The sequence below is a fragment of the Curcuma longa genome, unplaced genomic scaffold (assembly GCF_044706935.1).
Source record: "Curcuma longa cultivar G26 ecotype Majalengka, Jawa Barat unplaced genomic scaffold, ITB_CL_G26_1.1 contig_19305, whole genome shotgun sequence".
NCBI classification, from domain to species: Eukaryota; Viridiplantae; Streptophyta; class Magnoliopsida; order Zingiberales; family Zingiberaceae; genus Curcuma; species Curcuma longa.
Genome location: NW_027431061.1, coordinates 7,588 through 33,880, shown reverse-complemented (window position 1 = coordinate 33,880; position 26,293 = coordinate 7,588). Strand labels below are relative to the sequence as shown.

General features: G+C 38.9%; 3 protein-coding genes and 2 pseudogenes across 3 annotated transcripts; 2 read left to right on the top strand and 3 right to left on the bottom strand.

Annotated features, from left to right (window-relative positions):
* The first annotated feature begins 702 nt into the window (after positions 1-702).
* LOC141817100 (ascorbate transporter, chloroplastic-like) lies at positions 703-7,317 on the top strand. Its single transcript, XM_074704783.1, has 11 exons — positions 703-883; positions 1,754-2,361; positions 2,497-2,604; positions 2,810-2,965; positions 4,123-4,338; positions 4,734-4,943; positions 5,404-5,541; positions 5,829-5,930; positions 6,243-6,308; positions 6,584-6,668; positions 6,760-7,317. The coding sequence occupies exons 1-11, from the start codon at positions 829-831 to the stop codon at positions 6,855-6,857; spliced, it is 1,842 nt and encodes a 613-aa protein (XP_074560884.1). The 5' UTR covers positions 703-828; the 3' UTR covers positions 6,858-7,317.
* A 3,905-nt stretch (positions 7,318-11,222) lies between these two features.
* LOC141817086 (bet1-like SNARE 1-1) lies at positions 11,223-14,305 on the bottom strand (annotated as a pseudogene).
* Positions 14,306-16,066: 1,761 nt separating this feature from the next.
* LOC141817104 (auxin-responsive protein SAUR72-like) lies at positions 16,067-16,716 on the top strand. Its single transcript, XM_074704787.1, has one exon. It carries the CDS (start codon positions 16,074-16,076, stop codon positions 16,608-16,610), a length of 537 nt encoding a protein of 178 aa, XP_074560888.1. The 5' UTR covers positions 16,067-16,073; the 3' UTR covers positions 16,611-16,716.
* Positions 16,717-17,190: 474 nt separating this feature from the next.
* Positions 17,191-24,174, bottom strand: LOC141817098 (uncharacterized; annotated as a pseudogene).
* A 455-nt stretch (positions 24,175-24,629) lies between these two features.
* Positions 24,630-25,816, bottom strand: LOC141817099 (brassinosteroid-responsive RING protein 1-like). Its single transcript, XM_074704782.1, has 2 exons — positions 25,732-25,816; positions 24,630-25,586 (listed from the first exon to the last, which is right to left on the bottom strand). Exons 1-2 carry the CDS (start codon positions 25,796-25,798, stop codon positions 25,075-25,077), a joined length of 579 nt encoding a protein of 192 aa, XP_074560883.1. The 5' UTR covers positions 25,799-25,816; the 3' UTR covers positions 24,630-25,074.
* Between the last annotated feature and the right edge of the window lie 477 nt (positions 25,817-26,293).

The window sequence follows — 26,293 nt, the reverse complement described above, 5'->3', positions numbered from 1 at the left end:
TGATAGTTTAGTATAAAATTGTTCTCCTTGTAGGTCATAAAAGTTCAATTGCCTTGTTAGAATCTAAGCGACAAAGATGGTTGAAGACGAAATTTTGAATCTTATTGTAAGTCATAATAACTTTGACCCTTGAACCACACATCTTTAAAAGCAACCCGCACGGGGTGCTCAGTTGGCTAGATGGTGGCATACATCTTTAAAAACCCCTCTCATCCTTTGGCCACTTTGGATCGATTATAAATTAACCCGGGATGCTTGGGGTAAACTTCACTTTTTGCTTATAGTCCACCTTCAAAAGCATCCCTATCGAGCGAACCCCTTGAAGTTGAACCGGTTCGGTTCATCAAAATCGGACGGCGGGGATCCACCGTTGATCCACTAAACGAGTGGCTAGCACCGCAGATGCTGTCACCGCATCTTCGGAAAGCGGAGGCCGTTTTATTCCCACGCCAAAGATTCCACTCCCAATCAGATTCCTATCCGACGGACCAGGTTCGATCTCAGCACCCACCGTCGCGCCTTATCCGCGAATCCGTTGCGCCACGTGGCGCCGGCGGAGCCTGGCAAAGCTCCTGCTGCTCTTTTTCCCGCTTCTGGAAGGCCACCAATCGCTCGCTGCTCCGCTTCTCCTCGCCCTTCTCCTCTTCCTCTTGATCTGAATCTTCTCCTCGCCCTTCTCCTCTTCCTCTTGATGCGGTCGATTTCTTCGATCGCTTCCATCTCCTCTCACGCTTCGGTTCCCATTACTTAGAGCCACTTGCGTTGCGATTGGATCATAAATTGGGGGTTTCTGCCGTTCCTGGATAGCTCGCGGAATCGGGTGGGGGAATGGCGATGGGCACGCTGGTCTCCGGGAGAGGATTCAGCTCATCTGCTGTGCCGGGTAGGCATTTCAGTTTTTTTTTGCCCCCTGGATTTGGATATTGATGGCTCCTAGTTTTGATCGATCTTCGCTATTTGAGAGAATCGTGCGGTGCGGTATTTAGCCCTGAACTTCCTAATGCCGCATTGAAGCTTTAACTTTGGTGGTGGAAACTCGCAAAAATTGCTACTTTATACTTGATTTTCTTAAGAGGATTGATAACATATGAATGTAATAAAGCAGGTTTACCAAATCATGTCGATTTCCAGGATAAAGAATCTAGTTTTGTGAGGTTACATTGGTGGTTCAAGCTAGCATATATACAACAGTTGGTTAGACGGATCAGCTTGTCCTAGTAAAGTGCCACTTCAATTTAAAGTCTTTTAGTAGCTACTTGGCTAAACTTCCAAACGAAAACTATATAAAAAAGAATAGTTACATACCAAATCTCCATCCAGTGTGATTTCGACAGAGCGACTGAAGAAGACATAAAATCGATGGTCCATTGCCTGCTAGCTAAACAAGCTTTGGCAAAAAGTCAGTTGCACAATGGAGTTTTCCATGCTTAGGATAGCATCTTAGTTTTCTCTTGGGTCGTTAACACTAAAAAATTTACTCTTTTCATCATTCTAATTTCTTTGACAGGTTAATTATCTTAGTGCCCAAATTTCATTATCATGCTGTTCATATTGAAAAACTTATGTGTTTTACATGCTAAAAATACCATAAATATTACATGATTAAAAATACCAACATAAATAAGCATAAGAGCAAAATGAAGATTTGTTATCACCAGGGGAAGTGGGGTGCTTTTTTTTCCTTGGAAGGTGAGGCAGTTGAGATAAGTTCTATTCACAATGAATGATTACGGTATAGCATGTTATGATGCAGGAACTCCGTATCAAATTAAGTGTGGTAGAGCTCATTATAAGAAGATATATTCCAAGTTATGTGGAGATCAATCTGCATGGGCTGGTGGCTTCATTTTGTTCCTGCAAAGAGAAAGTTGTTATTTCTCGAGGTCTATCTTATTTCCTGTTACTTCTTGTTCACTTGCCAAGAATACCATGATTGCTGGAAATGCTTTCCTTGGGGAGGTGGCACATCCACTGCCATGCTATTTAGGTAATTGCTCAAATGCATGGCTAACTAATATCAGGTTCAGGCAGAGATTTCCAGCAAGAACAAATTGTTTTGTTTCTTCACATGGTCTACAACTAATGCCGAGCAGAAAATTGGAGCACCTTGGAATATCTAATGATCTTCATGATCAATCAGTATCACATTTGCCTACTAGAACACGTGCGAACTTCAAATCTGAGCAGTATGAGGCACCAGAGTCACAGCTTGATTCACTAACTTCTTCAGAAGCATCCAGCGAAGCAGTTTTAATTGGTCCGAATGTTACAGAAGTTGCTCCTTGGTGGAAACAGTTCCCTAAACGTTGGGTGATTGTGCTATTGTGCTTCTTTTCATTTCTACTTTGCAATATGGATCGAGTAAGTTAACTCTTTTTCACACCTGGCAACAAATTCCTTCTTCCTTTATGATCATATTCTACTCTATGACTCATGTTTAGGAACTTGGGTACAAATCAAGAGAACTTGTATTTTACTAATCTCAATTTGAATCAGGTCAACATGAGCATCGCTATTCTTCCAATGGCAGCAGAGTTTAATTGGAATTCAGCAACTATGGGTCTAATTCAGTCATCATTTTTCTGGGGTTACCTACTTACCCAGGTGAGTGTTGATTTAGGGGATATTTGTATACTTTCTCTAATTGACGATTGATTCTTCATAGTGTATTTTTTTCCATATATTTTACTTATTTGCTTTTTAATACAGTTAAGAATCTAGAATCTTCAACAGTAACATTGATGCCTAATTCTAATCCAACGTCTCAGGACTACAATTAATACTCTAATAAGCTTTTGCATATGTTCAGATTGTTGGTGGCATCTGGGCAGATAAAATTGGTGGTAAACTGGTTTTAGGCTTTGGTGTTGTTTGGTGGTCTATAGCAACAATTCTAACCCCAATTGCTGCTAGGATTGGACTTCCATTTTTGTTAGTTATGCGTGCTTTCATGGGAATTGGTGAGGTTAGTTTGTATGATTCTTTCTTTTCCTTTTGCAAAGATTAATGATTTTTTGATGCTTAGAACAGGATAACCACACCACATGCAATCTTTGGGATAAGATGTCTTATTTTAAGATGGTCATAACAGATTTAGAAGAAGTTTTTTATATCTCATCAATTGGATGGATAACTGGATACTTTTGGCACCTACATGTTATGATTCAGTTTATTACCTCATAATCTTGCAGCTTCTATTTACCATGCTACAAGTGGAATCAGAGCTAGTTGTGTCTTGAAAAAAATTCAACCTTTTGAAGTCAGTAAGTTATATCCATATCTGTGAATCTGCATTGAAAGATTAATATCATGGCGATATATTAGACAAAAGAAAGAACTGGATAATTAAATTTAAAACTATTGAATACAGAAAATATGTTGTCGTGTAACTCATTATAACATCATCTGAAGTAATAAGGTCGATTGCTTGTGATGTCACTAGATCAATTAATGCCTTAGCATACATCAATTTTAGATTTCATTAACTTAGACCAAATTGAATAACATCATGCAGAGGCCAAAATACTAGTCGAAATACCTTGTTTCACCCTATAATAACCTTCATGTGGCCTCCTAGACTACTTTTAAAACATTGAATAAAACTTTGGAAAAGAGAAAGCTTGCCGTCTATCTGATTATAGCATTATCTGAATTCTGAAGTACAAGGTATGACTGCAAGTCTGCAACAACCCAGCTTATTGTATTACGTGGAGCCAGTATGCATCTTGCCAATTATGCTGATGTCTCTTATGGTGATTTGATATTTCATTATGCTTCACTGCTTAAAATGTTGCAGCCCTACTTAGCATATCTCTATTTCTCCAATACAGTAACATAGCAAGATAAATATGAGCTTAACTACTAGTTCAAGAATATAAGATAAAGACCTTTGTTTCCTGTCTTGAAGAATCAAATAATCACACAACTCAATTTCAAGTGCAATGTGAATCTGGAACTAAAGGTGTTAATTTAAGACTTTGTTAGTTAGTATTGTCGATTATATCAAGATCAATTCTTCTGGTTTGTTTATTAATTTACCCCTTCTTTTAAAAAAAAATCAATCATTGCAATCATTTTTTTCAATTATGATCAGTTTAATACTTTTTAAAATCATTTTCACAGGGAGTTGCTATGCCTGCTATGAATAACATACTTTCCAAATGGATTCCTGTATCCGAAAGAAGCAGATCTCTTGCACTGGTCTACAGTGGAATGTACCTTGGTTCTGTCACTGGCTTGGCTCTTTCACCAGTTTTAATTCATAAGTTTGGATGGCCTTCTGTTTTCTACGCATTTGGATCCCTTGGAAGTCTTTGGTTTGCATTGTGGAACACTAATGTATGCTTTACTTCTTGCACTTAACATTCTTATGATTCATTGTCTTTTCATTTCTTTGTGTTGGTTTTAGAGAAGCTGTTGATTTTAACATGACTGTGTACTTGTTTGGTTGTGCTTTGGTGTCTTCTGCACTAGGTTCACACTGATAACTATACAGATGCCCTAAAGAGCAGAGTGGTAGAAAATAAATAAATAAATAAGTTCATACATACACTCACATATTGGAAGTTATATTGGTGGGTGTTGAATTTGATGAGGGTGTAACAACAAAAATGATGTGATGCATCAACTTGTCTATGGCCTAGAAATAGCTATATGAGTTTTCCCCATGTTTTCTTGGTGAAATTTGGTTATCACATTCACTTGCTGACATTTTTCTCTTCTCTCTACCTCAGGCACATAGTTCTCCCAAGGAAGACCCACAGCTTAGTGAAGATGAAAGTAAGCTTATCCTTGGAGGAAGTGTCTCAAAGGAGCCTGTCTCTTCCATTCCATGGAAATTAATCCTATCAAAGGCTCCAGTGTGGGCCCTGATAATATCCCATTTTTGTCATAACTGGGGCACCTTTATCCTCTTGACATGGATGCCTACTTATTATAATCAGGTACTTGATGTTTCTTTGGTCTTAAACATGTTGTTTGTGTTACTTAAGAAGATTTGTGTTAATGTCAGATCAATTTTATCACTGTCAATGTATATACTCAAGTGCCCAACCACTTCACCTTGTAATTCCTGGTTACATGGAAATACATGTCTATTGGACGGTTTTAAATAGTTGAAACACATAAAGACTTATGGAAACTCAAGGTTTACAAAAGCTTCTTGTGTGATTTCCATGAAAAATACTTTTATCCCAATACAATTCTTTTATGGTGAATGCAATATCTAGTGTTTAGTTTATTGTTAGCTTCGAACCATAGTCATGTTTAGCTTATTTAGATGCTCCTCTGAGTATGATGTACTAAACACCAAACACAATATGCCACTACTTTCTCATATCAACCAATTAACTACTTTGGATTCATTCAAGTTTTCATCAAACTTATTTAATTGATTTTCCTCAGGTGTTGAAGTTTAATCTCACAGAATCTGGTCTCTTCTGTGTCTTGCCATGGTTAACTATGGCGGTTTTTGCAAATATAGGAGGATGGATTGCAGATACTCTGGTGGCAAAAGGACTTTCTATAACCAACGTTCGTAAAGTGAGTACTGACTCTTGAATACCTCACCACCATGGAAAACCAGTATTTTGTTTCCTACATTACTTTCTTCGCAACAGATCTTTGTGCCAATAATCATATTCCATGTTCAAGACTCGATTGCATCTTCTCCCTCCTTGCCATGAATTTCTTATGTCCCATGCTAGATTCTGTTTTGTGTTTGTGAAAATTCAATTTGTAGACATCTTCACATTATATTTCAGAGACTTCAAAAACATCTAGTCCTATATACTTGCTGGTTAATGACACTTTTGTTTCTCGTATGGCAGATAATGCAGTCAATTGGCTTCCTTGGGCCTGCTTTCTTTCTCACACAGCTAAAGAATGTGAACAGCCCAGCCTTAGCTGTGCTATGTATGGCTTGCAGTCAGGTCTAACCTATGAGCCAATTTACTTGATACATTTATATAAATAGGATTATTCTTCCAATTTTATGTCTGTGTCTCTATATTTGAAAGAACAGCCCAAACAACACATTAGACTACAAATGAGAATCAAATAATGCATTTGCAATTTGCAAGAATTGGTTACCTACTGTCCTAGCACATTTACCTGTCCTTCACTGCATGTTATCATATATACACACTTAAAACTATAGGTCATGGGTTTTACGGCATGCAAGATTGCTCTATACTGTCTACACTGAAGTACTTCTCTGGTTAAGCTGTTCTATAATTTTTCAGGGTAGTGATGCCTTCTCCCAGTCTGGTCTATATTCCAATCATCAAGACATTGGGCCACGATATGCGGTATGTTTCTTTTCTACTCTATCATCACTCAGCCATTTGCCAAGGAGAGTTTTTTGATCACTTTGTAGGTTCAATCTTATTGCGGAATCATGTTCTGGAAACTTGCCAACATTGTCCTTGACTTGTGTATCATATCAATTATATGAAAAAAAATTGAAAATGTTGCATTATCATACTTGTTTAAAAAGAGTAAGATCGTGTACATGAACATAGATTCTAAAACTTTGTACAGAAGTATAATTCACAGACCTTTCTGTTTCTCTCCATCCAATTAGGGAGTGTTGCTGGGACTATCAAACACAGCTGGAGTTCTTGCTGGAGTCTTTGGCACTGCTGTGACCGGCTTGATTCTACAACGAGGTAATCCTTCATCCTCCAGTTCTATCATCCTTTAAACTGCTTCAAATCTTGCAACTCGATGACATTCTTTCTCCGGATACAAAATTTTCAGGCTCTTGGGATGATGTTTTCAAGGTAGCTGTTGTCTTGTACATCATTGGCACTTTGGTTTGGAACTTTTTTTCCACTGGTGAGAAAATTCTTGACTAAAAGAACATGAGATGCATCTACTATCAACCAGAAAGAATATACGTCAGTCGCGCACAGAGACTAGAACCAAAGACCTCAATTTTTGGCAGCTCAAACCCAATCCAGCATTTGGAAGACGAACTCAAAGAGCCATTCGGACAGCAATACAAGCACATTATTATCACCAAACATCATACTTGTGACCGAGAAGTTCTACAATCATGGAGGCATATATTTTTTGAGTTTCTTCTTCTTCTTCTTCTTAATTTTTCTTTCCAATCTCATTGTGACAGGAAAAAGAAACAGGACAAAGAGCTTTTAATCTATTGCATTATTCTCCTGTTTCTGGTGCAAATGCAATATGCAACTTGACAACCAGAGCTAGATACCATCCAATTTATAAGATCTAAAGAGAGCTTGTGAAGAAATCTACATTGCATATTATCACTTGCAATCAGTAATATTTTTTTTCTTAATCTTTTTAATTGTATCATTAGGTTGAATTTTCCTGAGCAACATGAAATCAGAATCAGTTATGATCTTGTAATAGATAACTAACGGTTTGTGCCGTGCTGCCACCGGCATGGGCTTGAAACTGTGATGTGCTAATCTGTGCAATTAGCATATTAAAATACCACTGTTAGATCCAGATGGAATCCATATATATCTCCACAACAGTACGATATTGTCCACTTTGGGCCCACACCCTCATGGTTTTGTTTTTGGATTTTATCCAAAAGGCCTCGTACCAATGAGATATTTTCCATCTTATAACCTCAGGATCTTTTCCATATATTTTTAATGTGGGACTTTGATTGATATCCCAACAATCTAGCCCATCTTTAACGGTCTCAACAGACCCCTTATTGGTACAGATCCCAACGGACCTGCTCCCTTAACGGTCCCAACGGACCTCTTATTGACCCCTTATTGGTACAGATCCCAATGGATCCGCCTCCTTAACGGTCCCAACGAACCTGCTCCCTTAACAGTCCCAACGGACCTCTTATTGACCCCTTATTGGTACAGATCCCAATGGATCCGCCTCCTTAACGGTCCCAACGGACCCCTTATTGGTACGGATCCCAACGGATCTGCCCCCTTAACGGCCCCAACGGACCCTTTATTGGTACGGATCCCAACAGATCCACCCCCTTAACGGTCCCAACGGATCCCTTAATAGGAGCTTCCACCACATGGGCCCGCTCTGATACCACTGTTAGATCCATATGGAATCCATATATATCTCCACAACAGTACGATATTGTCCACTTTGGGCCCACACCCTCATGATTTTATTTTTGAATTTTATCTAAAAGGCCTAATACCAATGAGATAGTTTCCATCTTATAACCCCATGATCTTTTCCATATATTTCTAACGTGGGACTTTGATTGTTATCCCAACATTAACCCTAAACTCGAAAACATTGTTATTAATTAGTAGACTGATGTAAGAATCATTGTCCATAGGTAGGGTTGTAAACGAGCCGAGTCGAGCTTAGTTATGTTCAGTGGCGAACTTAATCAGCCCCCTAGCTGATGAAAACCTCAAGCTAATCGGAAAAAAACCCCGAGATTAATCTCCTTTCCATCTACCGTCCCCTCTCTTTCTCCTTAATATCGTCGGGCCTCCCGGGCTATGTTCAAACTTTTTATTCAAATTTATTCATTAACATTATATTATTTGAGTTTAACTGTCAATTATTCTTATAATTTATATTAAAACTTTATATTATTTCTTTAGTTTTAATATATTATGAATATTAGATTTGAAAAGAACATAAAATATATAAAGTATATTTTTGATAATTAAATTCTATATAAAATAATAAATAAATTTATTCATAAATTATTATGAATATTAACCAATTGAATATCAAATTTATTCGATAACTCATTTATAACAAATATGGAAAGATACATAATAAATTTCACTCGTAAATTAAACCGAAAGCAAATATGAAATTATACAATGCAAAAGCTAAATGAATTTTATAATAAGTAACTTTAAATTTAGAAACGTTCATTGAGAAAATAGTAACATTTTGGAGCGAATTGAAATTATTCTTAATAAATTGTGAATTATATATAGTTATCATGAACTCACTAATAAAATCAAAAATCATTTTAAAAAAACACAAGTGTTCAGGTTGAGATCGCCTCTCGAACGAGCAGCCGATCACCTAATTGGGAAGTTGATGGTCAAGGTGGTACACGAGTAGCGAAAGATGAGGCTAGGAGATTATGAGACGCTGCCACTAAGACCTGCACAGTAAGAGAGAAGAAGAGGATGAGAACAGAGACCAGGGTGCCTTGGCTCAACCGCTCTAACACTCAAGTCAGCTTTCTTATCGAAGGAGTGAATTTATGAGTGTGTGTGGGCATAACTAATTTTGCGAGTTGGAGAGGAGCTATATATAGCTGCATGTAAGAGAATAATAAAAAACTATCTTATCTTTATTAAATCTCAATTAAAAAGAATATTCCTGAGTAAAGGTTTTGTCAGAGGAGATATCCCATCAGAGTAAAGAGAGTATCCCATCACCGCCACAATAGCGAGAAGTCTTATCACCAAGATAGATACGATATCAGACCGTGTCATCATACTGCATTAATGGGATGATAAATTACCCATGATATCACATGATCATGATTGTCTGTGTCCTTCTGGCGATGGCCTGCCTGATTGAATGGAGAACTGAACAGAGAGGAGTTGGTTGAGCCTTGAGTAGGGCACTGAATTGAAGGAGTGGAGCTTGGTTGGCAAAAGGAGCCTGAGCCAGGGCCGACTAAGGCTGAGAAGGGATATGGTCGGGAAGAGACTTGGTGGGGTAGATTTGGAGGAGTAGCCTGGAGGCGCAGCTCGGAGTCGGGTGTCGAATCGAAATCGAACTCTTAAAGAGGTCGGGTGTTAGGTCCAGACCTGAGCCGAAAGTCGAGTCGGGTACTAGACCCCGACCTAATCTGGATGTTGAGTCAGAGTTGCAGAGTCGGGGCGCGGGGCCAAATCAATCTTCTATCTGACGTGTCATCTACTAGGACCGGATCTTGACTTCTAGGCCAAGTCATACCGAACACAAAGTATCAAGCAAATGGCACCAATAAATTAAACAAACAGCTAAACTCCAACTTAATTATACACTTCATTCCTAATTATAATTAGCAACAACTGGGATCACTGGTCAACAAAAAAGATTATAAATATATTTTACAGTAATTGATCAATTCATTAGACAATCTAATCAATGAATTAAGAGCTGTATTAGTGTGTTACAAGCATTAAGGCCGGCGAGTGACGGCTTAATTTTTTATCGTATATTTTTACGTACAGCTCTATCGTTAATCATGTCCAACCACAATTAATATATATATCCATCCTTAATTAAGCCCTTTTAATTATGTTTAATTTCCTATATATGAGCTCCTTGAGATTGTAATTCCTTATAATTAAATCATGAAAGGAGGTGATTCAAACAAGGAGATCATCGAGGAGGTGCAAGGAGGAGGAGATGGTGCTACCGGTGGCGAAGAAGGTGGTGGCAGTCGGATAATGTACGAGTGCATGTTTTGCCGGGGAGGCTTCACTACCGCACAAGCATTGGGTGGTCACATGAACATCCATCGTAGGGATCGAGCCCGAATGATGTCGCAACTTGACCTTTCTAGGCACCAAACATTGCCTACTCCTCCATTTTATGACTTAACTATTGATCCTAACTCCGTGAAAGGATCGAGTTCAAGTCAAGTTGGAGTAGTGGCTAATGTTGAGCAATCGTCAGAGTTTTGCCAAACTCCTAGTAGTAAGTCGAGCAATGAGTTGCACCAAATGGCCGAGCATAGGCTGAACAATGAGTTGCTACTTTTCCACACCGATAGTAGTTCGCGCAATGACGAGTTAGAGCATAAGAAGAAAGAGGAAGAAGGAGATAAAGACAAGGGCCAAGAAATGGACTTGGAGCTTAGACTTGGGCGTAGGTGACTAATGTTAGATGTAATGAATTTGCTCAATTTGTTTTGATGCATTTGTTTCGGCTATTTCTTTCTTACTTCTATTGGTTTTGCCTAACCCTAAACCCCTCACCCCTCATTTGCTGTTGTTGCCTTTGATATATAGTGAACACCAATACACCGACTTTCGATATCACTACACTAACTATTAGCATTATCCACTCTCTTCTTTTCTCCTTCGTGCAATCTTTGTACTCTAACTAACCACACTCCTCTCCTCGCACATGAAGCTAAAAGATCTCCGTGAAGAAAGAAAGGCCTCCGCAACATGAACATCTCTTCTATTCGGAACTAATACAACGAACTCGGGCAACATTGGATATGAACTTAGGTTGTTCACTCGAGGTGGAAGATAAAGCTATATGATAAATTTTCATATGCAAACAAAATCATACTTACATTTAAAGCTTCACTTCAGTTCCACCCCACAATGGAATAGTGCAGACATTCTAAACCCAAGGACCAAGTCGATAAACGTCGTTTATCGAACTTAAGCGCACAATTTCCAGCAGTTTTGGTCATTAGGTGACACCATGGGAGCATACACAATACATCAGCCTAACCACTGTAAGCAATAAGCACACTCCATGGACAGCATTTTAAATCTTGCATATCGACATGTTTGTAGATGGTACATTACACAAAACTCCTGTGGAAGATCTACTTGATCAGGAAATAGATGAGCAAGACCGCCGCAAAAGACACAATGAGGGTTGCTGTTCGATGGCTTGATTTGGTCTCAAACACCTAACACAAAAAATGGGGCTTGGAATTTTGGATACCGAGGAGGAAGCTTAAGTTGGTACACTTTTATGTTTGCTTACCAGCTTGAAGCGATCCACAGTGCAAGAAAGAATTCCCCTGGATGAATCCATGTCCTTCCCCTGAAACATTGACATACAATGGAGATGAAAATGAATTGACACACAAGCATGCAGAAAAGAGAGAGAGGGAAAGAGAGGAAAACTGTACGTTAAACTACCGACCATGCGATCCAGCAATCTGTTGTGGCTCTCAACTTATTTGTGTATGTCACCTGTCAACTGTAAAAAAAGCATCGCATGATATTGTAAGCTGTTGCCAAGAATTGAATTGAGACAAGGCACAATCAACTTTGCCTTATGGCCCAGTCTAATTGGTCAAACAGTTGAGAAAGATTCACTTGAATAGTGCATGGATCAGTTTCATTTGTGTCAGTATAAGGTTGGTAGTAGTTGAGATAGTCGAGTTCCACTAAGCATGATCATCGTAAGATTACACGTTACAAAATTTATGGAAGCCCACCACCACCTTGGTGGCAGAGAGGCACCGGCATTGTTGCCAGAATATTCTAATGTCCACTTCAAAATGAGTGTTCTCCTTTGACAGCTTTTCAATGAGTATTCTGATGTCCACTCAAAATGACAGGATATTTATCGTCTGTCAGATCAAGTTCAACAGTTCTAAGGGAATTCAGAAACTAGGTTAATTCATAGCCTGAGAAATTTCTCAGTTGTAGGCGAGATGTTTCTCCAATGTTGCAGGGATATAACATAATCCAGGTTGCTGTGCCCTTTGTTGTTTACAAGGTTAATTCATAGCCTGAGAAATTTCTAAGTTGCAGGCGAGATTTTTCCCCAATCTTGCGGAGATATAAAATAATCAAGATCGTTGCTATCCTTCAAATTAAACATTCGTAAAGGTTCTTGGAAACTTGGTTAGTTCACTGTCCAAGAAACTTCTTGTCCTTCTATGTGTGTTTCTTATCTGCTGCTCAGCATCAGTAATCTGCCATTCGATTGTTTCACTTATTCCTCTAATAGTTCATTAGATGAACCTTTAAAAAGAATAGAAAAACAGGAAACTATGCAAAAACAAAACAAAACGAGAAAAAAAAAACAGCCTAAGATCTTCTGGTGTATCGTTTGCCCTCATTTGGGATATAACCTAATGAGTTGTCTGTTTTGCCTAAACAGGAAAACCTGAAAGAGCAATATCCATTTCACATCTATTCATAGAGTTCCTTGAATGAACAAGTCGTACTTAACATCATGAATTCAGCACAATGATCAACAAATCAGAAACATTGCACGCAAATTACCATCTTGTGCTTACCCTTTTCAAGATGTTAACTCTGTCTTGCAGCCCTTCAATAGCCACATCATTATCATGCTCAGAAATGTCGTTCGACGAATATTGTGATGCTCGGATGCCACCTTCTTTGATGCCATCAAAAAGAACAGCTCTAGTGCCACGATAGTCCCTGTAATCATACTTTAACGTCCAACAGAAATTGGTATGAACAAAACTAATAACTAGTACTTGAAAAAACTTCAGAACTTGATGAGCATCGGAGAAGCTAGACCATCAAAGAAAATCAATGCAAATTTTAAAATTTCCTGTATTTGTCCTTATAATTTCATGGCTGTATCAGTTACATGAATCAAACTTGGTAGGGTTCAATCAAGGGATAAAATCCATGTATCTGATCCCAAACACCGAAAAAGAGATTGTGTGTTGATGCAACATTCTAACACTCTGGGGCAAGTATAACAATAAATCTGAGGATAAAACAAGGTCTACGCTCTAGTTCCTGGACAAAAATTAGCATGCTAACCATTAGCAGGCACAGAGACAGGTCTTAACTAACCTTCTGGAGTTCGTGGCTACACTAAGTTCAGACGAGCTGAAAATCTTCTGCCTTCCTTGACAATTCTCCTATGCACACTTCAATAATTCAGTAACGATTCCAGTACAGTGAGAAAATGGATTCAAACATCGAGTCATACAACAAAGTTTATGCATTTCACCACAGTTCGACAATTCAGAGGGATCCAGAACAGTGTCAAAATGGATCCGAACATCGAATCATAACAAAGTTTTGCAAATTTGTTACAGTTAGATAATTAACGGCTCCATGACAGTGTGAAAATGGATTGCAACATTAAAACATACAACAAAGTTTACGATTTTCGCCACAGGAATAAGCGAATCTCTAGACCGGAAGAAAAATCAGAGCAAGAAAATATATGGATCGGAATCAAATCGAACATTTTGTAAAAATAAAATAACATCTGCACGAAAACCGACGAGATCGACCGAAAAATGCGGCGAAACGAAAAAAAAACTTCAAATCAAATCCAACATTTTGTAGGAACACAATAGCATCTGCCAAAACAAACAAACAAAAAAAAGAGTAGTTTCTAACAAAAACCCTATGTAGATTCAAATTCAGAAGCGTAGGAATTGGTTGATAAGAACCAAAATTGAAAAAAGGAAGCTAATCTTACTCCGATCGCGTCGGCAATCTTACTCTTTGTGGATTTCGATCGAGATCGATTGTCGCCGAGAGAGCGAGGCGAAGATATAATTTTTTTTTTTTGCCCTTTTCGACGTAACGTGGAACTGTGCAGCCGTATAGTACTCGTGGATGAAGATCTAACCGTTCAAAAGGGACGGGAGCGAATCTTGATGCATCATTATCCCATTTTGCTAATCTTAAAGCGGCTTCGAGCTCTGTCGAAGAAGAGGAGGAGATTTAGAAGAACAAAATTTGGGGTATGTGTTTGTATTATTAATATTCATAAATAATATTTAACTTATAAAAAAATTAAATAAATGAATAAATTTACTAATTAATTAAATAAATTCTCTTCAAATAAATTCAAGTTAAATAAATTCAAGTAAAAAGAAATAAATCAAGTTTTAACTGATTGATCTTAATTAGGAGGGTCCTTTGAAAAATAGATAAACTACAAGGAGTTAAATAAAAATATCTTAAGGATATTTGCTAGATTTGCGCGGCTTCAATTGGCACCGTCAGATATTCGTTGGTGACGTGGCCAGCATACCAATCAGCTGGCTTGTTTCGCTGGGGCCCGCGATATTTTTATATGCAATTGTAATTTCTCCACGATTATCAGAAAATATTATAAAAATATAATTAATTTATTTAGAAAATTTGAAGAATACCCCCAACTAAATTAGCACTTAACTAAATAATCACATAAATAAAACTTTTCCAAAATGTGTTTACATAAATAAATACATTCTACTCAAGAGGAAACTCGGTTATGACATAACCTAATGTTAGACTTATCGACTTACGCCTAGTGACCTAACAAAAACATATCTGGCACCAATTAATTCCTTGTCCAATATCTATATATCAACTTAGATTTTTGGACTTTTCTTTCTTTCCCACAAGTCAATCCTTAAGCATGTGATGTACTAGAACATGTCCTTGTTTGCACCAAATTATTGTTTGCACCAAATTAAAGGGGGCAAAGGGTGGTCTTGTTGATGCCTCCATTTCGCAAACATCCTTTTCTGTTATATTGACGGAGGCACTTTAAATTGAGCAAACCGAACCTTCGAGCAACAATTGAATCAGAGGAGGCTATGTGAATATCTCGATAGATTTCTCAAGGAATAAACACGATTTGTTTTCTTGTGGTGGAGGCCGTTTGGGAGGCCATGGGTTAGGCAATTGATGTAACAAGCATAAACACGAAAGGTGTTTATCGATTCAATGATTCAAATAAAAGGAAGTTTGATTAGGGTTTTAGTCAATAGGAGGGATAAAGATAAGTTGACTAAATTATCCCTTAAAGTTGAATAGTAATTGGATGAGGATAAGCTAATAAAGATGCCCAACTTCACCAACACTATTCAACTTTAAGGGAAAAGGATAAGAATTTAGTGTTGCTTATAAAATTATGTTTAAAAGATGATTAAGTCAAGCACATTATCCCTTCTTTGGCACTATATTTGAATCAAACCTTATAGATTATGCTAAAAAAAAAAAAAGTATAAACTCAAAAAAAGTATAAATTCAACTTACGATCAATCCACAACGTAACTCAACTTTGCCTCACACGATCAACTCTACAATTATCATATGACGGGGCGGGAAAAAGTAAATCTCCAAAAAACTACAGTTGATCACGACTTAAATTGTAATTTAAATGGATTAAACTCAGTTGCCTCAAACGATACCAGTTTAGTGGGTATACAAATAAGCTCCCTCTAAAGCATTATAATCTAACAACAGTGGTACCAGCCTCGAAGCCCCTCCTCAGTTGCCTCAAACAATAGGCAAGCTATCAAAGAGCAAGCATAGATTCCAAGTGACAGTGATGGAACATCGGCATCGGACCTCAGTGACCCTTCACCTCCCCTTCCTTCGAAACCACATCACTGCTTCAACCCTCCAAATGCAAACCCCAGTTAGGCCTGCCCCCTTTGCATGTCCACAAGGCGACTCAATGGAGCGAGCCTCGACTTCGTCCACTCCAACTTTTTCTCCACCAAAAGAATGCCCCTTTGGCCTTTGCTCCTCGAGGGAGACAGGGCCAACGCATGCATATCTCTCATGACTCGGACTGCAGCACTAAGCCCCTATCTATATATGTTTTCACTCCGTGCACCGATCGAGCTGAAGCAAACAGGAGCTAAGCTAGAAGTGGCATACATGGGGAAAGGTGTGCTCAGGAGTGCAGCCAGGGCCCTGTCTTGGCCCAGGGGCGGCAAGACGACTTGTTCGTTGTCGGCGTCGGCCGAGGTGCCGGAGGATGTGAAGGAGGGGGAATTTGCAGTGGTGGCAGTGTGGAATGAGGAGGCAACCAGGTTTGTGGCCTCACTCAGCTGCCTGTCAAACCCTGTGTTTCTGAGGCTGCTGGAGCTGGCAGAGGAGGAGTTTGGGTTTCAGCAAGAAGGGGCACTGGCTGTTCCTTGCAAGCCGTCAGAGCTGGAGAGGATCATCAAGGGGATTAAGAATTTTTAGTGTGTGTTTTTGTTTTTGATTTTGTGTGTGTGTGTGTGTATGTGTTTAGGGTTGTTTGGTTAGAATTGACTGGAGATTGATTCATTGTGAATATGAAGATTGATCATGACTTGGTAGTTTAAATTTTACGATTAGGTTTTACGACGAAAGATAGACTTGGATGGACATAGAAACTACTATCGACTGTTTAACTTCAGTACAAGAAAACTTACTTTTATATGCGAATGGGCATGCCGGACAGATCTTCAAGTGTCTCAAAATACTATACACGGCGGCCTGCAGGAGCTACCTGATCACACCAACAACGCGTGTTATATGTGGACAAGTGATAGTGAGATATATTGAGTTTTATGACAAACCTTTGAGACCTGAGATCATCATCATCATCCTAGCACATTTGGCTCGATTGGGCTTGCATATAGTCCTAGCTAGTTGAAAGAACAACTGAACTCCTAGCATTATACTGCAATTGCTTTTCTATGGCCAGTTGATCAAATTTCAAAATCAGTTAAATCCCATTCTAAGTTGCTGCCGGCGAAATATATAGGTCGTAAAGCAACAGTTTGAAGAACAATTGAAGTCAGAAGAGATTTAATATCTTGGACACAGTCTAAACCCTGTTTTACCTATTTAACAGTTAAAAGAGCACCGAGAACCAACAGGAGATAACCAGATACAGCAAGCAAACAAGAGAGAAATGTTAAAGTAATTTGGCAGCATGTCTACATGTTACATGAGTGAGCAACTTCTGAAAGTGTAGGTTTCAACTGACACTGAGCGGAAACGAAAACCCCCTGGCTTACCTATACACAACATGGAAGTCTCTCTGTTTCTCCACAGTCATCTGAATCATCTAAAGTCTTTGGTTGAAGATATTTGAGATACAATAGATGCCACCCAAAGCGAGAAAAGAACAGCACACACCAAGGTTACACCCCACCAAACTAATCGGAATGATTCAGCACTTAGAGTCATCTGTATCGAAAGTTCATGTCAAATTCCGGGTCAAACATACTGGGAATGGGGCCTGCAGCTGCAGGGTGGGCATGCTTTTGATTGGCTCTCATCTCCATCTCCATCAACCTTTGAAATGCATCTGGATGATTGCCACCGCCACCACCACCGACAAATGCTCCTGCATTTGGCGATAAGATATCAAAATTTATAGAGGTCATTCCAGAATTCAAAATCATAAAATAATTCGTAAAAAAATGCAAAATCTGCTTAGACCCTCCTAGTTATAAGCAACAAACAAAGGTTTCATGCAGCAACAAGATTTACATAATAAGGTTATAGGGTAAAGTTATATGTAAGAGTTTGGGCTCGTGAGGGAAATTTGAATGCAAAAATCTCATAGTCATGCACAAATTTTTAAAAGAAATCGTGTAATTTCTTTTTAAAATTTATTTTCAATGTTATTTGAGTTATGAATTGAAAATTTTGGGTTCATAAGCAGCACAAATTTCAAGTACCAATAAATTGAAGAATCTAAGGATCCAGTGAACACAAGAATGAGAGTGGAATTTACCTTGTATTCCCATTCCGAAGCTCCCATAGTTAGACTGCTGATGTGGTAATGCAATGTTATGCATATTGTTTGTCTCTGGTACAAACCTTTGCAAGTGATTTATCTGATGAGGTAATTGCATACCTCTTGAAAAACCTTGATGGGGCAATTGCTGTGGGAAGTTTCCTGGAATTGGCAACTGCTGTAACATCAAGGGATAGGAAGCAGGATCAATGTGTGGGGCATTAACATGGTAAACATTATGAGGAACATGATTTTCAAGAAAATTTTGAGGGTCATGAAAATTCTGTTGGGGGTTAACATGCTTCATATGCTCATTCCCATTAGTGAGATGATTCAACAATGGGTGTAGAGGCATAGCGTGGTTGACGATATGAGATAATGTCCTTCCCTGCAAATGATGATGAAGTGCACCAGCGTTTACCAGGTCACGTGGCCTCTGAAAAGAGCCATCCAACATGGTTGCTGGAATATCTTCTGCACCTCTTGGAATGGCATTATGCAAATTATCCTTAAGATGTTCTTCATTCATTTTGGAAAATAGCTCCTCATTTTTACGTGTATTAGCAAAGGGAAGAGAATCTGAGGTTGCAGATTCCAGAGCATCATTATCAATAATCAAACTTTGTTCACCCGGCAAGTGAAAGTTGAGAACTTCCTCTTCAAACGAGACAGCGCCTACAGGTAGTTTGTCACTGTGATGAACAGGTTGATTTGGCTGATAATCTCCAGAACTAGAAGAAAAGAAGCTAGCATCAGAGCGTGGAAAGGGAAATCCAGCCGATGATTGGAAGGCATTAGTGTTGCTTCCACCATCTGCCACTCTCTGTGTAGAAACAGGTGCTTGAGCCGATTGAAGCTCATTCATAAATGCAGCCCCAAACAATGCTTCAAGAGTCAGGGTCTTATCTGAGCTGGATGGTGCCTCAACAGTGCTCTCAGGAATTGGAAAATTCAAAGAACTTTTACCAGTCAAAGACAATTTATCAAAGAATTCAACATCTAGACAAGTCCCCGATGTCGTTTCTTCCTTTTTTTGTTCCCCTTTGCAACAAAGAAAGAAGATGTTGCGAAACATGCTCGTCAATATCAGATTTTGGGTGTTCCGTTTTTTCATTTGTTCTTGTCTCAGGTTCCTGTACCGTATGCTGCAGACTTGGCCCCCCTTCAATATCAGCCAAGATTGACTGCTCAAGGTCCTCACACGTAAGTACAACAGGACTTGAAAATAGCTTATCAACTTGATGATATTGTTCAGATATCCCAATTTCCGAAACAGTTGTTGGAGACACATCAAATTTGTGTGTAGTATTAGTTATATCAGTACTGCCTGGTTCCCCGTGTTCAAATACTTTGCCATCAGAAACTGTAAAATTTGATGAGCTAACTTTATCATTATTCACAAACAACGAAAGTAAATTCTTTGATGAAAAATCTTCTGAAGGCCTGTTTTCTGTGTGCACAAAAAAAATTATAATATTAGCTTAACTCTAAAATAAAACACACACACAAAAAAATTCTACAAGTTATGCCCTTCCAGGTTTACCTTCCTCAACAAACCAACTTGCAAACTTAGAAGATACAGAAACTGAAGATGTCCATGGTTCTTCATTGGTCTTAAGACACTGATTCTGAGCAATAGAACAGTAATTGGTCACTGATGTATACGTTTCTGTATTTCATGTTCTAAACAAGAATCACACTTCCATAAGTGGTCAACCAATCAAACTATACAAAATAAGAATTTTGTATTCAAAATCTCCCAATGTGACTAAAAAACACGTGCTCAATTAAATCAATCCAAATGCTGGGTTTGGGCTAGTTCGTTCCTCCCAACTATGCTACTACATGTGAGAGCATTGAAGAGTAAAACTATAGTCAGTGTGTTGCTAAAGGCTTAATGCGTGGAGAACTAAAACACCAATAACAAAAAAGAGATGTGTAGATTTACTGAGATAATAGGACAAATGAACAAAAAGATGAGAAGAGTTCAAAGAATACAAAGGTTATTAGTTTATAGGAAAACACTTACAGAAGAGGAAGCAGATGAGCTACCAGAAGTTTGTAGAGAACCACCGAGTAACTTTTCAAGAATAGAGACAGAACTGTTCTGCACAAATGAATTTGTAACATCATAATTCTCTTTTTTCTTGTCAAAAACATCATTTATTATGGCCACTTTCCCAACTTCATTAACATTCTGAAGATCAGGTGTCTTAGATGAGAGGTTATCAACTTCATGTTTTCTAATGCTGTCATCAAAGTAGACATCTAACTGTTGTCCCTTTTTCTGATCATTATAGGCGTGATCAAGATGTTTGTTGTCTACAGTATCAGCAAAACTAGCCTGAGATGACATAGAAAGCATGTGTCAAAGACATCAACATGATCACCAAAAACCAATGTCAAACAAATTAACATAGATTTAGCTTTTGTGCATCACATGAATGAAAGTTTAATTAAATTGTTCCATATAATTTAGCTCAAGCAGGACTTGTATCGGGTAAGATATGACACATGTAATCTCAGCAGGACATGTTATAAGATCTGCTCAGTCATTATGCTTGGCAATTGGAAGGGCCGAGATAGAAAACTATGTGTGAGAGCACTTCCAGTGGTAGTCACTGGACACAGTGGCATGTGCTCCACCAAATATATCCCCATTGAATCCTCCTATCAACTGAGAATTCAATTGGATGGACTGTAATTCATTATGTGATTTCTGAGACTTGAAACTTCCTCAAAATATCAGAACTACTGCTTCCCTAGGGTCAATTTATTTCATGTCTGCATAAAATTTTGATCTTCACAGTGTTTTGTGTTGAGAATTTAATGACTAATGTCGTGTGATGCGGGGTTGGTATGGTGGGCGACCAAAGCTTCATGAGCCTTCTAGCAACACCATTCAGTTATATGTGGGTGGCATGCACTCAGGTAATTTCATAATGCATATGCATTATGGAAGGGCATGGATGGATGAATACAAGGTTTGAAATGGGGTCACGATACCAGAGATCAGTGGTTAGAAGGAATAGTAAGGCGGCAGATTTTTTTAACTCAATCCTGATTTTACCCAAAATATCAAACAAAAAGGGGAATTGTGATACAACTCAGCCAATCCAGATCAGGATAAGCCAGTTTTGAAAACAATGAAGCAAACCTCAATGGGCAAGTAAACATCAATGGATCAGAGCTCCTAAGAATTTAATTTATCACACATTTCGGCAGCTATAAGTGAGGCAAAAATTTTGTAAGATTATCTGGTCCTTCAAGAAAAATAAAAAATTTCATGATTAATGATAATCAAATGAATATTATATATAAATACCTCTGATGCAAAGCAGTTAGATTGAACAGGAAGGATTTTGTCCATTGCTGCACTAGCAAACCCAGGTGGCAAAAGTGGCCGAGATAGAGGTGCATGCATAGAAGGAGACCTAGGAGATTGAATCTTAGATAGTGAAGAAACATCTTCCTTGTCAGTTTTGCTGATTGTACTTTTCTTATCAGCAGAATCCTCAAACAATGTAGCAAGATCAGAATCAAGATTGACTTTATGGTTGTTTTGCTTATCCTGCAGTGCTTTCCGTTGTTCCTTTCTCATTAGCTCAAAGGATTCTGCATTGGCATAACCAAATAAAATAGAAGTAAAGCAAGGAAAAAGAAGGAACTAGAAGGGACCTGCATACACTCATAAAAAATCTATTAACCAAAGAGCATACCTCTTCTCCTTAGTTCTCCAAGTCTGTCCTCACTTGAATAATTAGTCAAACCAAATGTTTCATCATTACATGAATCTGTATTGTCCTTCCGTTGAAAAGGCATAGCCTATATTAAAAGGCAGAATTTTACAAAACTACATTCAGAATAACCGTTATTACAATGAAGATAACAAAACAAGGCGTTTGTAGAAACAGAGAATGTGTCTTTATTATTCTCCTATCACCTAACCTTATAAGGCCGTGGGGGTTGATAGGGTTCAGAAGTCTTATTGAGTTGAAATTGGCTAGTTGCTCTTGATTTTGTTGTTGATGATCCGCCATAACCTGAAGGTCTTGGAAAAGCACCACTGCCCAAAAGTCCATCATGCTCAGCCCGTTGGCCATAACATCTGGATTGTGTTCCAATATCTGCAATTCGAAATCACATCATGCAAGTGTAAAAATTAAATCAGAATAGTGTCAATGGTACAAAAGGTTGGTTTAGTACGCAAGCAAACGAATAGTATTTATGAGTTTGGAAATAAATTACAATCATTGAAAGGAAAATATCTATTTTAATGCTGATTAGCCTCAAAATGCATAAATGGGCAATCAGATACTACTACAATGAATTTAAACCAGCTGCACATAACCTTGTACTATTTGGTGACATAGACATCTACTCCATATTTAGTTCAGCAATGTTAGGACTGAAATTTGAAATGAACAAAAGGCAATATGAAATTACTGAGACCATTACAAACAATGTGGTGTTGCATATGAGTTCATATTCCAATATTTAGCAGATGCAAAAAGCAAGAAAATTTATTCAATGTACCAGGAGAACCACATGGATTATACTCCACCTAGTCCTGTTACCATCAAGACACAACATCTCCCGATGAGGCAAAAAGAACCTTTTTTTGTGAAAATCTTTTAAGTTGCCCTCCAACCTCCCTCTGCTATGATATGTCTCCGTTCAACATACGAAGAAGATCTCCAAATTTTATATCACACAAAATATCAACTACACTATTAGCAAGAAGAAAGAATTCCTGAATTTAGAAACAATAAGCCGGTAACTCGCAAAAGCAAATATGGTTGTGAAGAGAAGTGACATCTGTCAAAATGAGAAATGGACAAGGAAAACTTTAGCCAATAAATGGAGCAAAAATCAGTCAGTGTCTTCAATTTTAGTTTGCTTCAAACAACAAACCTTGTGTATTTATTTCACGATTAGATTGCAAGTCCCCATCTCTATGGTTCGATTGTGCATCCCATCTTCCAGAGGTTCGTCGAGAATAACTCCCTGCAACTTCGGACCTGTATGGTGGTGGTGAGGTAAAATCGCTGTGCTTCGTGCTCTGAAAGGTTAAGCCTCCAAAACCTCTTTGCCTCTCATTTACAGTATTAGACGTTTCATTCAATTCACTGCTTTGAAAGAAAAAAACATCAGGGAGTTAAACAAAATCATTTATAAGACCCCTGGAAAAAAAGTTAAAATAAGACTAAATTTTCATCATGAAGTACCTCAAAACTGAAGCATCAAATTCATCGGGCAATTTGTTGGAAAGTTTGCTAAAAGATAAAAGCTCATCTCTTGTATAGCATACTTTAGTTTTCCTAGGATACAACGCAAGAAGGTAAAGCATAAGCCAACAGATAACAACTGCAATACATAGCAACAAGCAAAAAAGCTGCTCACCTCTGAGTTTCAGAACTTCTTTCAAGTAACGGATCATCATTCTCCAAACTCATTCCAGGAGGTGCAATGTACGAGTATGCTTGTCTACTAAAAAGAATCAAGTCCTTGGTTTCTATATGTAAAACCTCCAGCTAATTGAGCCTCCTACGACTAACCCAGATCGAATACATGTTGCAAGAACCCAATAATCCCAACTCAAACTCAAAGGACGGAACGTATTGTTAAATCGTTAAGAGAAAAAAAAAGAGAGAGAGAGAGAGGAAAATCTGGTGACTGAGAAGCTAGATTCTGTACTGCCCCTGTCCAAAATAACAAAAGCGGACCAGCCTCAGATAGCATAGAGGGTTTTTAATCACCTAACGATCAGAAGAAATCAAAAGGTATCTGGTCAATCTAAGCTGACGAATCCACGGATTCCGACGCCGAATGAGATGCCATTAGGGTTAACATGGATCAGATAAGAACTAAAATTCCATGTCGGAAAACGCTTACGGATCGAGGAGCGTACACTGGAACCGGAAGGCCAAGGAGAGATCCCCGCCGGCAATCGGAGACGAAGAAGAGCTTCAAGCGACGACGACCGATATCTTCTCCCGCCGGAGGAGAGAGAGAGAGAGAGAGGAGAGAGGAGAGAGGTACATAACTGTCAGAGAGGTGAAATGGGGAAAACGAAACGTTACTCAAAAGTTTACCTTGCGGGCCCACTCACATCAATGGGTGTTGAGGCCGTAGGATCTTCTGCATCGCACAGAACAGGGAACAGCACTTCAGCGATGACAATTAATTCAAATTCCATCACAATACGTGGCTTCCTAATTAAACTTAATCCCAGTTTAACGCATCTTAATGCGTTAAGCAATAAAATTAACTTAAAATCTTAAATCTTTTCCTTTTATAAAATACCAACACCATGAAACCAAAATTAACAGATTGTAGTGAATATTAATTTAATTAGTTTTGTTAAATTATTATTTTCTACGATAGATTTAAATTCTTTATATTTCAAGCATGCAATTTCAACGCATGTGTTCCTCATTTTGCTACTAATTTTACACTAATTATATCTCTAAGTAATATTAATATCGTTAATACACAAATAACATCATTCTTAGTCTCATTAAAGCAAAATTACAACAACAACAAAAACAAAAAGCTTACAAGTTACAGAGCACTCAGCAACAAAAATTTTGCCGGCCATGTCGTCGTCAGCAGCAGCAGCAGCATCAGCACGGAAGAAGAAGTTGAAGAAGAAGAAGAAGAAGTTGAAGAAGATGAAGAAGAAGAAGATTCAAAGCCACAATATTGGGATTTTGAATCAGTCTCACTCCACAATCCCGATCGCAGACTCCTCCCTTCGAAATCTGCATCCTCAAAGTCAAACACCCCTCGATCTTCGATCCGTTCTGACTTCGATCCGCCCCGAGAATCCAATCGCCAATCCAAAACCGGCGCTTGATTTGTCGCCAACCAAACCTGCGATCCAAGCTAAAAAAGAGGCGGATCGGAAATCTCATGTTCCATACGGATATCCTAGGCTGAGGGGAACCCTAGCGGGCGCAGTGAGTACGAGCAGTAGTAGTCTTCGTCGTCGTCGGGCGTGGCGGGGGGCGGGTGGAGGGGAACGAGCGGGACGCGGCAGAGGGGGCAGGTGCGCTGCCGGTGCTGGATCCACCGGTCGACGCATTGGCGGTGGAAGACGTGGCGGCAGTTGCTCATCCGCCGGACCTCGTCCTCCGGCTCGAACTCGTACAGGCAGACAGCGCAGCAGCTCTCCGCCGCCTCTGGGAGCTGTTCGAACCGGGTCGCCGGGGAGGCCTCCTCGATGACCTCGGCCAGCACCGGTGGCAGCAAGCAGAGACCTTCCCTCTGGACATCGCCGTCTGAGAGGTCGCCGCCGAGACCGAGGCAGCTGCAGGCCCAGTTGGTGAGCTTCCGAAGGTGCGCCAGCAAGAACAGCAGGTGGAGGAGCAGCTTGGGGAGCTCCGAGTAGCCGACCGGGAAGCCCATGGCGGAATTAGTAAGCCAAATGTTCGATGAAGTGCCTGAGAGGGAATTATAAGAAAGGAACGGTCTGCAGTCTGTAAGTGTATAAGGAAATGCCTGAAAGAGAATTATAAGAAGGAGACTGCAGCTCTGCAGGTGTTTGAGGAAATGCCACGGAGGGAATTATAAGGAGGAGACTACAACCTGCAAGCGCTTGAGGAAATGCCTGAGAGATTCTCACAGCTAATAAGAATTTGTGCTGTGGCCACATTTGCTTTTGGCGTTTTGCTCTCTGTGGCTGTGTGTGGTGAAAAGGTGGTGACTTGGTCATATTTTATACAAGGAGGAGTGGTGGCGTTGCCAATTCCATCGCTCTCTCTCTTTTTTTTTTTTTTTTTTTGGAGAAAAGACCAGAAGAGTGGCATGTGATGAATTTTGTGCAAGCAAGCATTATTTATTGCCTGGCAATTGACTCATCATCTGAAAAGTTGTTGGGTTGTGGAACAGATCATTCTCAGCTGCCAGCCATGTTTTTTCAGATTTAGACAGGTCAGTAAATTCAATACCCGTTTACAAATTTCTAGTGTTCTTAATTTATACCAGAGTTGATAGTAGGGATGGGCACATAATAAAAATCAAAACTGAATAGAAATATTTCAAGTTGAAAAGTCGATCAAAATTATTTTGGTCTATTTGGTTTTAATTTATACAACAATAATAATTAAGTCTTTATCTCACTCTCATCTATATTTAAATAAATTTTATC

Coding starts and splice junctions, on each gene's coding strand:
- LOC141817104 (XM_074704787.1), top strand. CDS start 16,074: ATGTCCACAAGGCGACTCAATGGAGCGAGCCTCGACTTCGTCCACTCC.
- LOC141817100 (XM_074704783.1), top strand. CDS start 829: ATGGCGATGGGCACGCTGGTCTCCGGGAGAGGATTCAGCTCATCTGCT. Junction 2,362..2,496: donor TACTTTGCAATATGGATCGA/GTAAGTTAACTC, acceptor AATTTGAATCAG/GTCAACATGAGCATCGCTAT. Junction 6,309..6,583: donor ACATTGGGCCACGATATGCG/GTATGTTTCTTT, acceptor CCATCCAATTAG/GGAGTGTTGCTGGGACTATC.
- LOC141817099 (XM_074704782.1), bottom strand. CDS start 25,798: ATGTGGCCACAGCACAAATTCTTATTAGCTGTGAGAATCTCTCAGGCA. Junction 25,587..25,731: donor ATTTCCTCAAGCGCTTGCAG/GTTGTAGTCTCC, acceptor ATTCCCTCTCAG/GCACTTCATCGAACATTTGG.